Genomic DNA, 19,197 nt, shown 5'->3' with positions numbered 1-19,197 from the left:
TTGCCCTGTGTGAGCAGTGATACCCCCCAGATAGCTATGCCATGGAGCCTATTCATATAATGAAAGACTATGGGAAAGACTTTGGCTCCATGGCAATTAAACTGTATTTGTGTGGTCTGTGTGCCATTCACCTAATAATGTGCACGCAGACCTGAGCTATCTGGGGATATGTTAAATGTCGGTGTTCACTGTATAAAATATGACTTTATGTATTTTGAAGAGTTTTATGTTGTTTTGCAACCATGTGGTTAATGGAGTCTGCCTCTAGTCCTGGATAATTAGATTTCTTCTCCAATTATCTCCAGGGCAGAAGGGAGGAAGCCAGGATGCATTGTGGGGATGTTTTACTTTTACTGTTTGAGCCAGGGGGAATAAAAGATACTTTTATTAACTTTTGAACCCCTGGTCTGATTCATGCCATTTTTTAATATGTTGTTCCCCTGAATGGATTGATTGTGGATATGTATTTTTATGTGAATGTGATGTATGGTTTTAAAGTTATGAAAGTTGTGTAAAAGTATATTTTGAACTGTACACATAATGGGATTAAGTGTCACACTAAGGGGAGGGGATGTGTGGGAGGTAACATCTATGTTATTGGTTATTTTATGCCTCCCCGTGGGTGTGGCCTGTATGTGTACTCATGTAATAAAAACCAGGCTGGGTGCCCAGCACCTCAGACCACTGCTTGACCTTCAACACGGAGCCTTGTCTCGTTCTTGGGGGGATTCACTGTATGCTGTTGGAGATTTGACTGCTAGGAGTGTAAGCTGATGTCTGTATTTTCCTATTCATCTGCTAGCAGCTATTTGTGAGGTTCCAGCTGGAGTGCTACCTTATTCACCTATATCCAGTTCGTGAGTTCTGATGTTCTGCAGTAGCTGTGCCTTTCTGAGAAAAGGGGATTATCGCCTAAACGGATTTTAACCCCTCATATGCTGAAACAGTCCATTACAATTCGTTACAGTTCTTATCTGCCGTCACATTCTATGTTTCTATGTTTCTATGTTTCTATGTTTCAAGATTGATTTGGTCAGTTGCGTTCTGTGACTGCCCATGTCAAGGATTAGAACCATTTAGAAGGAGATTCACAGAGTTCTCCAATGGGACTCCATTCTCTCACTTTTTTGTCGATGCAAAGCCTAAATTCTAGGTTTTTCCATTTGGATTGGTCATACAACTACTGGTGTCTCTCACTCCAAAAGTGAGAACGGAACTATGTTGGTGGCTGCTCCATATACAAGCCTGGAGTCAAATGTCAGCCGTTGTGGCTGGGGAGCACACTGTGCATAGTCCTCCAGGGGGGTCCTTGGTTGGACAAAGAAACTGGTTTACAGATCAATTGCCTGGAGTTAATTGTGGGGTGCTTCGCCATACGCATCCTGACCAAAGACTTGTACAATTGTTGCATCCTGCTCTGCATCAACATCAACTCTGCTGTCCAGTACATCAACCATCTGGGCAGGGCCAAGTCGAAGCCTCTTTCAGAGGTGGAATGCCTTCCCAGGATGACCAATCTCACATGTTGGTTTTCGTATCTTTTTCCTCTACTTCTGTTGGTTCCCCACAGGAATCTCAACCTCTTCACTTTCAAGAGCTCATGGGCTGGCAGGTGTCTGGAAAGGGATTCTGATCCCTTTACAGCACCTGTTCTCATGATCCTGAATTTTTTTGCCCCATATCTTCTCTCTGTGACAGTTGTATTACCCTATAAATACTATGCAATTGGCCATTTCAGCAGCTCATGTTTCCATTCAGAGAATCCCGGTGGGTCAGGACCCTTTGGTGTGTCATTTGTCATGCGTTATTAAGCTGCCTAGACCCCCGTCACAGAAATCTTTGGAGTGTGGACCTAGTACTCCATTTCTAGACAACATGGCCTTATCTCTTCAGCAACTTTCATGCTTTTGTTATGTCTCATCTCGTTCTGTTGGGTCGTGGATGTGTAAGCATTTGATGGCAATGGTTTCTCGTTTTCGCCTAACGAAGTCTCATTTTTGATCTTGCAGCATACGAAAATGGATTCTACCTCTGTTTTTTAGCAATTTCTCCAGGTGTTGTCCCAACTATGTGTGGTTATAGCATTGCTTTGATACATGATGTTACGTTCCTCTAGGACCGGTCAACTCTTCATCTTGTATGTCAAACCACATGAGTCGCTGGTGGGCAGGGGTTTCTGTTTTGGAGCCCACTTGGTTCATGGGGCGGCAGTGTCGTAGGCTTTTTCTGCAAAGTCATCTCTCACCGATATTATGCATTCTGTGAATTGGACTCAGGAGGATACTGTCAATATTTTAGAAACATATAATGTGATGGCAGGATAATATATGTCTCATTTGGGGAATATGGTTGTGAGGAAAGACAAACGTGGTGGAGTAAGGTTATGGGAAGGAAAACTGTTATGGATGTAATATAAATAGGGAGTGTGACAGGACAACAAAGTATAATATAGAACTGGATAGAAACATAGAATGTGATGGCAGATAAGAACCAATCGGCCCATCTAGTGTGCCCAATTTTCTAAATACTTTCATTAGTCCCTGGCCTTATTTTCTATTTTCGTCAATTGTCTCATGCCTCTTCAAAATATGAAGCCTCCTGTCATGTGGTAAAATTGGAGATTAAGCAAATGTAGTGTACCTATAATCTTAATTTTAGTAAATACAGGAGATTACAGGCAAATATTTTTCCTTCCTTCTTCATCCCACCCTTGTTTCTTTCTGAGTTTTTCCTTGTTTTTTGTAATATCTACCTGCTTATTTATATATATATATATATATATATATATATATATATATATATATATAGATATATATAGATATATATAGAGATATATTTTGCTGGGGGTAATTTAGTTTTATTGTTACATTATTTAGCTTGTTTAACTAAATGTATTAATTTACATTTCACTTTTGCTGTATTATTTTGTACAGTTATGTTGATTTGCAGTCACTTTAGATGCCTTTCACTTATTGTTTTATTGAGTGTAAAGTTTCCTCTCACTTCTTCGATGACTACTCTAAGCAGACAAGAAAGGGATTCTTGCTAGTAACAGCACTGCAAATGTAAGATTTCTGTGGGAAAAGCAAGTCTTTTGACTTGTTTGGTGTGTGGCCATCTGTGTTTAACAAATAGATAGATTTTTACTCAATAATATATACACATCTGTTCCCATCTGTGTTTAACAATGTGATTAGATAGATTTTTACTCAGTAATATATATCATGTCATATTTAGGATGGTTTAGTCTGTATGGAAATTATGCTCATTCTTCAATGATTTTTCAAAGTTCGGAAAAAAAGTGTTCTTACCTCGGAGCTTTTTGCGGCATATTTTGCAGAGGAATACCAAGACAACAGAAACAATAACAGCCACAACACATCCCACTCCTATCAAAAGCCCTAAAGACAAAACAGAAATGTTCCACAAAAATGTAATTTAAAACCTATTCATTCATCTTTATTTGAAGCATCAATTAGTTGTGATTGGAATAAAATAATAGCCTAAGTGGATGTCTTAGATAAGCATTCAATATTCATTCACCACAAAAGCACTACAATTTACTACAATTCTGCATTTAGGTGGGTAAATCTGTATGCATTACAATATCTTAACATTATATAAAAAAACAAGACATTTTAAATTGAAGGAAAGAAAGAAAATATTTGCCAAGTATTACAATAACCAAGAACCAAAAACACTTTGAAATGAATTGGTTGTGCATTAGTGTCGGTTCTTAGGTGCCTTAGCCCCTTAAGGACCAAACTTCTGGAATAAAAGGGAATCATGACATGTCACACATGGCATGTGTCCTTAAGGGGTTAAATATAAAATAATGTAAATTAACAAAATAATTTCATTTATTTTACCTTTTGTTTATCATATGCAGAAATATAAGAGGGGGTGATATATCAGTTTTTTGTTTTTGTTATAGGTGGCGATTTCAATATGTTACAGTTGAGGAATTGCATTTTATCCACTGATAAATTATAAAAATATGCATTTTTATAATTATGTTGAAATCAATTAAAGTAGTATGTTCTTCATAAATACAAAATTAAATTCACTCAGGAAAGCAATCTTAATGCTTGTAAATGAAGAACATCACAAGAGGTAGACAAAAAAAGAGTACGTAAGATAAACACAAGGGGATGAGAGAACAAGCGAAATGAAGTTGGTAGTTACATATTATTAGACCGAATTACTGATGACCCCTTGTGTAGAACTATGTGCTCAATGCGGGTGTACAATGCCTTCTTCTGCAACATGTGAAGCCTGATACACATGTGCAAAGTTACTAGACAAAGTCTAAAACAACAGAGCCCAGCCCAGCTGCTTTGCACAATGCTACTTTGAAAATTTGTCATTTTGCAGGCTTTTTTAAGGCTGAATATGATGCAGCTTAGATTTTCTTTTACAGTATTATAGTTTATATGCATGTATGATATGCAAAATCTTTTAATTTGGTCTAAATCGTTTTTAAAGCTGTGGTTGACTGTGCAAAACTATATTGCTTTGACATACCTTTGCGATTTAATGTTTGCGGTTTTTTTTCATCTTCCTGTTCCTGAGTGTTTGAATTTGCTGCAATATATAAAACACAGAGATCGTTTTGTGTAAATGTGCCTTTTCAATGATAGTGTACCACTTTGCATATTGAAAACTACATGGTTTAACATAAATTATCTAAGTTGCTCAAAGTGAGTTCTGTATAAAGCTCTTTTTTTTTTTTGTCAATCTTTCTTTTATTGAGGCAGGAGTTAAATGGGGTACAGAATAAATAAGAGGGGGTGCACAGTATGTGTACAGAGTGGGATCGCTTTAACACAGTAGTACATCTCCTTCAAATGACAGCCTCATTTTATATTTTATATTAAGCAAGCTTTTCAATAGGTTAATAGCACGCATAAAGTAACAGTTATAAAGGTAGTTTTAACTAAACGATTGTATCATCAAGAGTTAAATGAATTAAACAAATGTAAAACAAATGAAAAACCATCTGCGCTTGTCGTTGCTAGACTAGTTATGAAAATAATTAAATCTAAATATGTAGGTACATTCCAGCTTAACAGTGTTGTCAGCTGCATATTTAAAGTAATAAGATCGATATTTCGACAGCTTATGTTCTCGTTTGGTTTAAATGAGTTAACAGGACGTACAGATCAGGTAAGAGTATGCAGAAGAGTGACAAAGAAGGACACCCTGAGATGTACATTTCAAATATAAACAAGGCTATGCAGTGCATGGTATACTATATGTGTGTCCAGAGTGTGACAGGAGAACAGTGCAAGTGTTATACTGTAAAATAATGCATAATACGGCAAATTTTAAAACCCCTGGCAACGGTTATAAACAAAAAGGTAAACGTTACATAAAGAGCAAGTGTGTTTAGGAGAGTCCAGGTATGTTTTAAGCATTACAGCCCCACTGTGTGTAAGGCCAATTCAGCTGCATCTCTCCTGCAGGTCGATCATCCGATCCCTATGCGCAGCTGGGTGTAGGAGCAGTTGAAGAGGCTTAGCTGGTCAGCCATGCAGCCCTTCGTAGGCCTGGCGCTTCCTCGGCCCTGGATCAGTGTGAGGGCTGGTACCTTCAGGCCACGAGCCTGGGGTCCACTTGGGTCCAGGGTCTTTCCCGACGATCGGGTGTGGCGGGCCTCGCGTGTATCTGGCACGGGCCATCGTGTGGGTTCAGTAGCCCTCCGTTTGTGTGGCCGGTACCTGCGGGTTGGTCCCCCCGTTGCCCTCTGTCCAGGCAGGCGCTTCATTTGGGTTACTGTGGATTGGCGTTTTTTTGCGCCCATCAGAGGTTTCCCAGTCCTCCCAGGGCTGCTGGTTTGCCTTTTAGGTGGGTCAGGGAGTGGTATGACTGTAGCTGGTCGTATATGGGCCATTAGCTGGGCCCAAAACTTCTCAAAAATGATGTCCAGAGAGTCTCTCGCTTTAGGAGTGGGGTAATGTGATGCATGCTGCTGCTGCATGTCATGAGTGCAGTCGTCGCTTTTGACCGCCATTTTCAAGGCCTTCCCCTCTGGTCCGTCTGCTTGAACCGTCGTTTGCAATAGCAGGTCAGTGACCGGGTTGGGTCTGTGTGGCGGGGACCGGGATGTCCCCCACCGGTCCAAAGGGGGGGGGGGATGTTCCGTGCGTGCTTGTGGCTCGGAGTGTTGAGCGGGAAGCGGCCGCCTTCCCAACTCCCCTTCTCTCACTTGCCTCGTTCCGCCGTTTCGGGTCCCGGGCACTCCGGGAGATGAGACCGGTATCTGCGGGCGCCTACTGGGTTCCTCCATCTATTGAACCCCCGTTCGTGGATTTTCCCGGTATGTGCGCCCTGATTTTCAGCGTTAAATTTCCCGTTCAGCGGGAGCTCGAGCTGAGCACGTCTTGCTCGCTCGCTAGCCAGGCTCCGCCCCTCTGTATAAAGCTCTTTAATTGGCATTTAAATACCCATAGGTTGTAATGCAGTGTTATCAGGTTTAACACCCCACACAAATCAGGAAACCCAATTATCAATAGATCCCTAGGGCTCCCCTTTGTAAGCTGGGGATAATTTTAGTGTCCCCAGACTGACAGATGCACTGTATGCAGTGCTCAAACTGTCCCATGGTCTAAACAGGGTCTCTCTGCATGTCCACAAGTGGATTGTGATTGGAGATAGACTTTGTCAGCTGTCAACCATCGGTCACAGTGTAATCGGCTGGGAAAGCATGATTGATTCAGTAATACAGGAACATGTTCCTGTAATACTGAGAAAAGCCAGTAGATAGTGGCAACATACCACTGACTAGGAAACTCATCTACTGACATCAGTAGAGGTAGTTGTAGGATAAGGACTTGTTATAGGGTTAGGGATAGAGAGTAGGCTTAGCTAGGGTTAGTGTAGGATTAGTGTTAGAGTAAGATATGGGTTAATGCTAGGTTTGGGTTATTGCTGTTTTAGGGTTAGTGGTAGTGTAAGCATAGGATAAGGGGCATATTTGGTTTAGAGCTGGAGAGGTGGTTCGTATAGAGTTAATGTTGGGTCCCAAAAAATAATTTAGGTCCTAGACATATTAGGCATTTAACAAGTAGGACGTATACGTGACTATTTTGAGTTTGTTTTAATTAGTTGCACTGAATGTGTAAGAATTATTATAAGCAAAAATTTGAAAAAAAATAATTTATTTTCCATTTTTAACAATTTATTCACACTTATTGTTGTGTTAGGTATAGACATTGGATAATACAAGAAAGTAATTTCTGTGCTTTAAAACAGTGTTTCCCAACCCAGTCCTCAAGGCACACCTACCAGTCCAGGATTTAAGGATTACCCAGTTTTGTCTAAGGTGTTTTTTCTTTTTTTTCTAAAATCACCTTAGACAAAACTGGGTAATCCTTAAATCCTGGACGGTAGGTGTGCCTTGAGGACTGAGTTGGGAAACACTGCTTTAAAAGGGTAAAATAAAATATGTTTAGTGGCACTTAAAGATAAATCTCTAAATTATGGTGGAACAAACACATAGCACAAAGTCTAGGTTTTGTTTTGTTTCAGAACTTGAACAAATCACCTCCATCCTTAAGGAGTTAAACATCAACCATGTTTGAGTTTATAATGAATTATCAATATAATATTTTTTTTTTACCATGTCTTTCTTTTACTTTCCACATTTCCTGACTGTATTGTGTTTTTATGTTTGTTATAATTTTCTACATTGCTATCCAAATTAGGAACTTACATTTTGGATTTATAGATGACTTCTTAGTAGCATTTTCTTCCAGTTGAATTCCTGTTTTTTTTGTTGCCTGTTGGAGCGTTGGATGGACATTTGTAGGCTGTATTGCTAAGGAAATCAACACATAGTATCAGTTTGGGTTAATATTTGTAAAAGTGTAACTTATAATATTCAAAACCATTCACTTACTTCAGTTAATATAACACATTTGGCCATTCATCTATTATTATCTCTCGCTAGTACCACTGGCAGTCAAATAGTTAACCCCTAATCCCAAAACAACTGGCCAGTTAGCTTTTTTGCTGCTTCAGGGTTAGTCTATGTGTAGGATCGGTTTTCAGTTTTTCAGCAGAATTCTATTACAGCCCACAAGGAAAGACATATTGGTTCTCAGAAATTGGCATAGTGCACACAGACAACTGAACCCTCCATACCAATGGCTGGTTTAAAGTTTTGTAGGACTCCCATATAACAGAGTTAGGTTGTGGATAGCAGACTGGAACAACTATCTTGGTTCTTGGCCCAAGGAGAGGGAAAGCGGCATGCTGAGATTTTGCCTAAGGTGTTGCTTCAGCTGGCATGGTGAGTTGGTATTCACAAATGTGCATACCTTGCCAAAAAAGCTGCACATATAGCTTCACAGGATGCTTGAAAATTAACTTTCCACTTTCACATTAACATTTCTGGTGGCAATGTCACAATTACACCAATTAAGAAGTAAGAAAACCAAAAGAAAAACTATTAAACAAAGTGTTACTTTTAAACAGATTGTTACATCAATTTATTTACCTAAGAAAATTATTTGAAACCTTTGTACTCCCCTCCACTGGATATTTATGCAATAAATAACAGGTGGAACACAAGAAAAAGAATGATGGTGATAGTGGAGACAATTAAACAAAGAGTGAAAGAGGACTATTTACTGATTATGTGCTGGTGTCACTTGATGGTCGTTTGATCATATTAGACCTGCTGTTGTATTTTTAAATGTTCACTCCTACATATGTTGGTACCAAGACAGAATTCTATATCCGCCCAATACCCAGACTCAATATGCATGTCCTGCTTTTGCCCTTCCACTTCTCTTCTGCAATCCTTCCCATTATACACAAGAACATAGTAATATTGGAAAATATTAATTATATATATGTATGTATATATATATATATATATATATATATATATATTTATATTAATATGAATATATTGAAAAAAATATATTTAGAAACTGAGTGTGTTGATTAGGTTGTCCCTAAAATCATATGCCCCGGAGAAATGAATGACGTTGTTTTCAATGTCAAGATTACAGCAATTAAGAAGTAAGAAAATTTAATACTCTGAGGTTGTGGGTGGCAGACTAGAACAACCATCTTGGTACCTGGCCCAGAGAGGGAGAGCGACATGCTGAGATTTGGCTCAAGGTGTTGCTTCAGCTGGCATGGTGAGTTGGTATGCATGAATGTGCATACTGTGCAAAAAAACTGCAAATATAGCTTCATAGGATGCTTGAAAATTAGCTTTCCACTTTCACATTAACATCTCTGCTGGCAATGTCAAGATTACACCAATTAAGAAGTAAGAAAATGTAAAGGATTTTTTTTTTCCAACAAAGTGTTACTTTTAGACAGTTTGCTACATCTAAGTGTATATAATGCAACATCCTTCAATGAAGAATCTTACAACTTGATAAATAGATAGACAGACAAGCAGACAGACAATATTTGAGTTATTTTCCCCCCACTGATTGTCAATCTGTGCAGTTTTCTCTGCAGTAATTACTTTCCTGTGCTAGGGGTATTCTCATTAAATTGCTGCTGGCATCAATGTCCAAACTCGGACACATAAAAAATCTGGATAATTATTTGGCATGGTGTGCAATGTAATACAAGGCAAACATTACTGGTCTCCTTGACCCTCTGTAAATGTCTAAATTCAAGTATCCTGAACGAGCACTGCATTTTGCCAAGTTACTTGATACAGAAAATTATATAAAATCATGATATAAAAAGGAAAAAATAAGCAGACTAACTGACCAAATTTTATATATTCAACAGCATTCAGTTCATCTGTCAAACTACGTAAATAATATAACAGAAGCTATAGAGGAATTAATTAAACCATAACTAGACAAGGCAGAACTAGGGCATATCAGGCAAACGCAAAAGGTAAAACAGATATTTGTATTCTGTTATATCTACATAACTATTTGCAGCTATAACAAGTATATCTGGAAAGTTGAATTAAAGTATGATTTAAGTACTTTGTTTATTTGACAAATGCATCATGGGCAGTTAATACACTTTTTTTGACAATATTTATTTAAAAGGAAAATGTTTCATACAGTGATTCTAATGCACTTTCACAAGAGCTGAATAGTGAATGTGTGTGATGTCATGACTATGATGTCATGCATGCATCTTTATTTAAAAATGATGGAGGCTCAGAGAAGTCTGAAGTCACAGTTTGTCACAGAGATAATCATAATGATGCTGTGCTAGCATTTTCTATAACTATCTAAACATCTTTTTAAATAGCTGACTATGGGACTCACAACAAGAAAAACAATGTTTTCAGGACAGTGTCATACTAAAATATTGCACACTGCCTGCACAGCTATACCCACACGTCTCTTTGTGACCATGGGTATGATTCTGTTTGTGAAAAATAACAGCATTTGGATTTTGTAGAGTAGGAGTAAGTGACTATATAGCTCAACGGTATTTTCTCTGTGTACATTTTATTACAGAAAATAAATACTTTTAGAGCATTCTACAATATTACAGACAGGAAAAACTAATGTTGGAAGAATTATTTGAGAAAATAGTCCATTTGCTATTTCGTCTTTAACATTAGCCAGATAACACCATAGAGCATCTGAAATACATATGGATACACAGGATTCCATATGGCAAAACTTTCTGCCATACCACTAGTCCTGTCTGATGTTACCCAATGCTTGGTAAACATACTGAATGTCAATGTCACAAAAAACAATATTCTGATTTTAATATCCACCCATGCGATTTAGAATGAATGCATAATGCATTATTTGCCAAAGTGAGTCAAAAAAAAAATTGCAGAAAGAAATAGAACTCAGTTGGAATGTGAAGGCTATGGAAATGAAAAGTAGCTTGCAGACATCATTAGAATATGCAAAAGCTTCTTGTTATACTCGATTGAGATTGTTGTTCAAGTTTGCTCATTATTTAATTGGCAAAGCAGTTGTTGGGTTTCTGGAGTATCACAATAAAACGGGCTTTTTCTACAAAAACAATCTTAGCATTTGCAATGAGATGTTTGTAAATCAACCAAATATCTATCAGACAGTATGTGATAAGGTTAGTGAAAGGCAGTAAAGAAGCCGAGTTAAGGATTTATTTATGGATTTGCTAATTTACTTTATTATTAAACTTGGTAGAGTTTAAATTGTCGGATCATAATCTTTATCAGGTTTACCTTGTGTGTTAATTCCATGTGATGTTACATACATCTTTTAATTACACTGACAATTCAACTTCTGGACGTAGTAGAGCAGGCTTCCCCAAACTCCGTCCCTCCAGATGTTGCTAAACTACAACTCCCATGATTCTATGAATGAAATAGGTAGGCTGAGAATCATGGGAGTTGTAGTTAAGCAACATCTGGCGGGCCGGAGTTTGGGGAAGCCTGTACTAGAGCTTTTTTCTCAATTAGTAAGATTTGGATATAATCACAGTGGGTTTATGAAGGTTTTACCACTTTCAATAGACTTGATCCTCAGTGAGAGGCTTTCTTTATTTTGAAGAGTTGAAATACCAAGCTGAATATCAAATCCCAACATGGATCACTTATTTCATGGAAAAAAAATATATTTGGTTCCCAAAATAGATAAATTGCATTGCATTTCATGATTATGAGATTATTATAGAGAACATTTCTCTACATTGTATGAAAGCCAATAAATGATATGAATACAACAAAAATGCACGTAGAATAGGTTGCCTACTTTTTGGATTTTGCAACTGTAGTTTTTCAGTAAAAAAAAAAATAATTCATACAATAGTTTTGATGTGTCGCTGTCAGACTTATTATCACAATTCCATATCAAGTGTAATCACTTATGATCTTTGAGGCATTCAGCTAAAGTCTTTGCTGTCATCTAGTTTTATGGCATTTGTGCTCTTACTAAATGAAAGAGTCACAGACTTGTCAAATGACCTGCCAACTCAATAGGATATTAGATGTGAATGGCTAAGGAAAATCACTTGAAATATCTTTGCCTTCCTTCCAATGACAATAATAAAATACAAAAATGTTTTTGCTATGCTTTTTAGTAGCGTTGTACTGCCTTAGCATTTAAGTAATATTATTCATATTATTTTAGATGATAACAACTGGGAATAATGTATACCATCTGGCTCATTTCCGCCCTTACATTACTTCCATAAGTCATAGCAAGCAGTAGATATGCATGTCTGTAGTGTTCTTCTTCTTCTTTTTTTTTTTTTCAGAATCCATGACTTTTGCCTTCTCAGTATTTTTAATAGAATCTTTTTCTGTCAATAACTTGAAGGTGGCATTGAAGGTTGAACAGTGATATCAACAATGGCTCATTATATATTGGATATGTTACAAGGGAAGAGATCTGTAATGTTTCCCTACATCTCTAACCAGGCAGGATTTCAAAGTGAGTAATGTCATTTTCTTTCTGAAATACATGCTATTTTTGGCATACTTAGTTTTAGTTTCGGGTTTTTTGTTGTTGTTTTTTTTTTATGCAATACAATTAGCAGAATAAAAAAAAACATCATATTTGTTTTCTTTATGACAGAGAGCTGGAGATACCTCTGAAAGTCTTTGATCTCCCCATGCCGTGACACCCCATTCCTGCCTGCCCCCCTGATGCCGTGGCCTTATGGCAAATCTAGCCTAGTGATCGGATACAAATGGCTGGGTCTGTGTGGTCTTTACATGGTATTGTTATCAAAGTAATGTTGGTATTTAACATTGTCAGGAGGTAAGCACCCATCATTAAGGAGATAATTTTAAAGTACAAAGAAAATTAGTCATAATAGATCTAGATTCTTTATAATATAAGGCTGTCAGTCTCAACAATGGCTGACTGTATAGTAGGTGAATCATATGGTATACAAACCTACCCCACAAAACATTAGCATTTAGTAATAATAAAAAAAAATACAGAGTGAGACCGACAGACCTATAAGAATATAGGCAAAAATAGGCAAAGCAAGTTATAAAAGCATCCAAAGCACACACAAATGAGAAAATAGCACAGTCAGTAAGAAAAAGTGGGGTAAAATAGTTTTTAAATAAATAAATGAGAAAAGGAAAGTAGCAATTGATTAGTTAGATTAAAAACAAAAGAAGGAAGGTATGTAGAAGATGATAAAGGTCTAGCTGAATGTCTCAATGAATATTTTTCTATAGTATTTACAGATGAAAATGTTGGAAAGGGACCTCAATTAGGAAAAAGGACAAATTAATCATTTGTTACAGAGGAAGAGGTTCTATTTCAACTGTCAAAAGTAAAGACATATAAGTCGATGGGGCCTGATGGGGTAGACCCAAAGTTATTAAAAGAGCTTAGTGGTGTACTAACAAAACCATTGATGGATTTATTTAACAAATCATTAACAGGAGTAGTCTCAAAAGATTGGAAATTAGTGAACGTTGTGCCCATTCACAAGAAGTAGTAGGGAGGAGTCGAGCAAATATAGGCCAGTAAGCCTTACTCCAGGAGTGGGGAAAGTGGAAACCATGTTAGAGGATAGGATTGTTGAACGTCTAAAATCACATGGATTTCAAGATGAGAGACAACATGGGTTTACTCCAGGGAGATCATGCCAAACTAATCTTATTGATTTTTTTGATTGGGTAACTAAAATAATAGATCAGGGTGGTGCAGTAGACATTTCTTACCTAGATTTAATTGAGACTATTGACATTGTTTCACATAGAAGGCTTATCTTTAAGTTTAGATTCCAATATTGTTGAATGGGTTAGGTAATGGCTAAATGACAGGCAACAGAGGGTTGTAGTCAATGGAGTATATTCGATGCAATGTCTAGTTACCAGTCGGGTACCTCAGGTATCTGTACTTGGACCCATTCTCTTTACTAGTTTTATTAGTGGTATTGCAGAAGGTCTTGGTGGTAATATATGTATTTTTGCTGAGGATACCAAGATTTGCAACAGGGTTGATGTTCCATGTTGCCAAATGGCAAATGATTTAGGTAAACTAGAAAAATGGTCAGAGCTTTGGCAACTGACATTTAATTTGGACATTTGCAAGATCATGCATCTTGGGCGTAAAAACCTAAGGGCAGAGTATAGAATATTTGATACAGTACTAACCTTAACATCTGAGGAAAGGGATTTAAGAGTAATTATTTTAGATGACTTAAAGGTAGGCAGACAATGTAATAGAGCAGCAGGAAATGCTAGCAGAATGCTTGGTTGCATAGGGAGAGTTATTCATAGTAGGAAGAGGGAAGTGCTCATGCTATAGTACAGAACACTGGTGAGAGTATTGTACGCAGGGCCGGACTGGCAATGAAAACCAGCCCTGGAAAAAAATTCTATACCAGCCCCATAATACATCGCAACAGCATAGTGTGCAGACATGAAAGTGGGGGAAAAAAAACCTTTAAAACTGGAAACTATCACTAAAACGTGAAAGAAAGCACTCATATGGCTTCAAAATAAACAAAAGAGCAGATTTGTTGTAAGCAGACGTGCATACAATCCAACTACCTTGAAATATTAAGGACAATTTCGTAAGTGGACTGAAATTGTGAATGTATGTTATTGCACAGCAGTAGAAAAAAACAAAATACTTTATCTTGCTTATTTTGAAGTAACAAGAGTGTGCTCTTCACTTTGACAGACAACTGGATGATCTCAGTCAACGCCAATTTAATTCCCATAGGAAAGCATTAGGAGGTTATTGTGCATGTGTGGCAAAACACTGTGCTTCACTGCACCAATCAGCATCTCCTCACAGAGATGCATTGCATCAATGCATCTCTATGGGGAGCGTTCAGTGCCTCCATGCAGAGCGTGGAGATGCTCAACATAGGTGTTGCACACTGTGCAGCACTGGACTAGGAAGCAGCTCTTGTGGCTGTCTGAGTGACTGTCACTAGAGATGTTCCTAGGCAGCATTGTAAACACTTTCTTTTCTCTGAATAGATAGCATTTACAGTGTTCAGCATACAGGGACAGGCTATAGACACCAGAACCACTACATTGAACTGTAGAAGTTCTGGTGACTATAGTGTCCCTTTAATACGCAGTCTTTCTCTCACTGTTTGACTCTAAATTACAGGGAGAGCAGGAGGCACAAGTAAAGATGCATTTTGTTTGTATCTTTCTTCCCCAAGCCTGTTTCATGTGTCTCTAAGCCCCAGCCCCTTTGTCTCTTTCTCCTCTTTCCCAGCCCTTCTGTTAGTCTCTTTCCCAGGGCGCAGCACTTCTGTCTGTCTCTTTTCCCACATCTACTCTGTGTATCTCATTCACCCCTTCCCCAGCCCTTCTGTGAATCTATTTCCCAGGCCCCAGCACCTCTGTGTGTCTCTTTCCCCACAGCTCCTCTGTGTGTCTCGTTCTCCCCTTCCCCAGCCACTTTGCATGTCTCCTGTTCCCCTTTCTCAGCCCCTCTGTCTCTCTCTATGCTTCTTTTTTTCTCCCTAGCCTCTCCATGTGTGTTTTTACTCCCCTGCCCCTCCATGTGTCTCATTTCACCCCTCCAGCCTTACATGTGTATAATTACCTCCGCCACCTCTCCATGCTTCTAAATCCCTCCCCTCAGACATCCATGTGTCTCAATCCATCCCCCAAACCTTCATGTGTCTCATTAGCTCCCTCAGTCCCTCCATGTGTCTCATTAGCCCTTCCATATGTCTTAATAAACCCCCCCCCTCCATGTGTCTTAATAGCTCCCCCATCCCTCCATGTGTCTCATTCCACCCCCTCCACACCTCCGTGTGTCTCATTACCCCCCAGACCTCCATGTGCCTTATTTTAGCCCTCAGTCTCTCCATAGGTCCCTATAGCCCCTCCCAGCCCTCCATGCATTCCTATATCCCCCTCCAGGCCCTCTACACCCTCTCAGCCCTTCATGTGTCCCTATACCCCCTCCCAGCCCTTCATGTGTCTCTATATCCCTCTACAGGTGTCCCATTAGTCCCCCCCCCCAGTCCCTATGTGTCCCATTAGTTTCACCCTAAGGTGTCCCATTAGTTTCCCCCCAGACCCCATTTCTTCTATTATTTCCCCCCCAGTTCACATGTGTCCCATTAGTTCCCAGCTTCCATGTGTCCCAATAGTTCACTCCCTCATCTCTTTTTTCTTTTCTTCTACTTATTTCTTTTGTTTACAATTATTTTCTCTTTTATTTGTCCTTAATTTTATTTTCAACAACCAAACTAGCAAGAACAAATAACAGCTTGATAAGCACGAATATGTTAAGTTACCACACTATGCATTTCGAATATAATTTTAGTAGCAACAGTACAGTAGGATGAAAATCCCTAAGCAAGCGGGAAATATGGAGACGAAACAGTGGAAGCTTTCAAATCAGGTGGCAGTCCACCATAAGCCAAAGAACCATAAGCTGTTTCTGAGAATCAGGGAGTGGAAATAATGGAGTTGGTAGCCGAGCGACGTGACCTCTGTGTCCAGAGCCAGATCTTCTGGAGGGTGCCTTATCCAGAGGAGTGATGGGAAACTTGTCATTGTATATGAAAACAATATAATTCATGGGTGGTAAACCTAGTTGTTTTGCAAAGTCTGCCATTTCAGAGGTTCTGTTAAATGTAAAAAATGTATTGTCCTTGAGGACCATCAAATTTAAGACTACTAGAGGCACTTCCTGCAGTTTCATGAAGTCCTTTACATGACAGGACATCTAGCTTCTTGAAAATATTCATAGGAGAGCACTGATTCAATGTTTTCCTATGGGGAAAGCCTAGTGAATGCAAGGCCTAGGGACCTCGGAACTGTAATTATGCACTATATCTATAACTGATCTCCTCATTCAGAAGTGAACTGCTCATGGCTAACAATTTTGCAAGTTGTTGGATTGACAAGATTGATCAGTAAAGGAAAGAATTCACTTCACTTTTCTCATTCTAAACCCGAATCCTGTCTTGCTTCTCTTACCCTTCAGAACTTCACCCCAGTTGCAATATGGAAGGTAAAAAAAAACAATATGAGGGCAATAGGCAAATGGATTTTCAAAAGGTTCTACAATACAGCTAACGAGAAGGTGTCTTCCCTTTTCCTTTCCTTTCCCACCACCTGCCATTTATTGGCTTTATTGACTTCCATTTTATTATTTTCCTGCTGGCTGCTATTGCAGCCAGAGAGTGAATAGTCAAAACAAGTCTGTATTAACATATTTTGGTTCTTGAATTTGAAATGGCTATTTATCAGGGATTATGTTGCTGAAGCCATTATTTTAAATGTGAAATATTGGCTTTGGTATCGACACTTGACCCCACATTTATAAGCGTCCAATAAGCCTCTAATAGTTAGAATTTTATTCATTAAATGGCTTACCAAGAGCTGGTAGACTTTGGATAAACGTCATTACCCTTAATTAAATTATGGACACAATTAAAATTGTGGCTCCCTAGTTCACCATACTCTTTTTCTGAATTAAAGTTGGTGAAGCTACTTAGAGTTAGCTCACTTATGTCCAGCCAGCGCATGCACTGGCCTAGCGCATAACCCTTAATAGATTTAAATATATAAGGAAATGCAACTCTGTATATACAGATTCAGAAAGTCTAGTGTGAATTGAAATGTAAAAGATAGAAACAAAGTATGTGCAAGATAGTCCACAACAAGAATAACCACAAATCCCCCCGCCACCCAAAAAAAATACATTGTGGTAGACCCCCTTACATTTTAAAGATCAAAAACGGTTTAAAAGGAATGATTTCTATCTTCTACATTTTAATACACACTAGACTTTCTAACTCTGTAGATTCAGAGTTGTATTTCCTTATATATTTACCCCATACACTTTCACTTACCAACTACACTGCTATCCCACATGCCTAACAATACCTACCCATGATGTTGGTCTTCTATTCTTATATCTTAACTCCTGAGATTGCAGCTTAATTAGAGAAGTGCCCCCCAATAAGCTCTTGTTTCCTTCAATAGTTTGTGTCTTATTTGCTGTAATATGCTCACATTAATATTGCAAAGCCCTGAACAATATGATGGTTCTGTATAAATGCAAATAATAACCAACATAATCATCCGCTACAAAACAAAATGTACATTTAAGCAGCTAATAAAGAAATTGTTTGAAAGAGACAAAACATCACAGTGAGCTTGAAGTCATCACTGTAACTTGATCAGATATATGGGATATTTTTCTATTTGCACTTGAAACTTTAAGTTTTTTTGATTTTTATGGTTAAAAAGAGTTATGGACAATATGAGAAAACTGTTCATCAAAAAGTCCTTCCACTTGATTAAAACAAATAATCCCAGCACAAAATACTATTACGTTTAACTGTTTGTGTTAAATCTAACAGCATGTTTCTTTAACAGAACAGAGAAAACACAGGCTAATTACCTGCAGAAGGTGTCTTTGAAGTGCTAGCGTAAGATATTTCTGTTTCATCAGATGTATTGGAAGCCTTTGAGAGTGTTGTAATAATTTTGTTTGTACTTGGAGACGTTATGTTGTCTGTAAAATTATACAAAAGAAAATGTAATTTTTTTTCAAAAAAAAAACTTGATAGACTGTTTTAATTTGATTAGTTTTAGTTTTTGATTACTCATTAAAAAATAAAAGTTGGGTCAAGCTACGTGATTCAGCCAGCACATAACGTAATCTGCATCAGAATGGAAATAGTACTCAGGTATGACTCCATTTTGAGTAACTCAGAGATTTAAAGAACTTAGATCTCACCTTTTGAAGGTGGGGATAACTAAAAATAACTGTGGGGTACAATATATGTGCGGCATCAGTGGAATTTTGTGCAGTTTGTTAAAAACAATGCTTGTTGCTTACTGTATTCCACAAAGGACTGTACAAACACACTATACTTGATTTGTCACATGTCATATGCAGAGGCATACCTAGGTTATGTGGCACCCAGGGTGGAAATGTATATTGGAACCCCTTATCATGAACTGTAAATTTGTTTGTTGTTGTCTCTCTGAAATGGCCTCTCAAACCCTTTTGTAATGGAGATAACATACACATGCACTCATATTCATGTATACACGCAAACATTCATACCTACACATTCATATACGCACACAAATATTCATATGAACGCACACTCACATTCATACACACATACTCAAATTCAAATACACACACACTTACATTCATACACTAACACATCCATTTTTTTATTTAGCCTTTTATACCTGGTGGCTAGTGGTTTGCTGCTGACATCAGTCTGTACACCAATTGCACAGCTCCCTGCAGCTTTGTACCGATGCTGAGGAGTAAT

At 38.1% G+C, this 19,197-nt stretch overlaps 1 protein-coding gene across 2 annotated transcripts in view; it reads right to left on the bottom strand.

The window, feature by feature from the left end:
• Positions 1-19,197, bottom strand: part of LOC134614600 (endomucin-like) — a 152,842-nt gene that overhangs the window by 14,694 nt on the left and 118,951 nt on the right. For both annotated transcript variants that reach the window (XM_063458577.1, XM_063458575.1), the window contains 4 exons: positions 18,306-18,419; positions 7,715-7,819; positions 4,525-4,584; positions 3,312-3,401 (listed from right to left, as the gene is read on the bottom strand). In XM_063458577.1, the coding sequence (XP_063314647.1) occupies positions 3,312-3,401; positions 4,525-4,584; positions 7,715-7,819; positions 18,306-18,419 (369 nt within the window). The remainder of the gene's footprint in view (positions 1-3,311; positions 3,402-4,524; positions 4,585-7,714; positions 7,820-18,305; positions 18,420-19,197) is intronic.

This window comes from Pelobates fuscus, chromosome 6 (assembly GCF_036172605.1).
Source record: "Pelobates fuscus isolate aPelFus1 chromosome 6, aPelFus1.pri, whole genome shotgun sequence".
NCBI classification, from domain to species: domain Eukaryota; kingdom Metazoa; phylum Chordata; class Amphibia; order Anura; family Pelobatidae; genus Pelobates; species Pelobates fuscus.
This window is presented reverse-complemented; position numbering and strand designations above follow the sequence as displayed.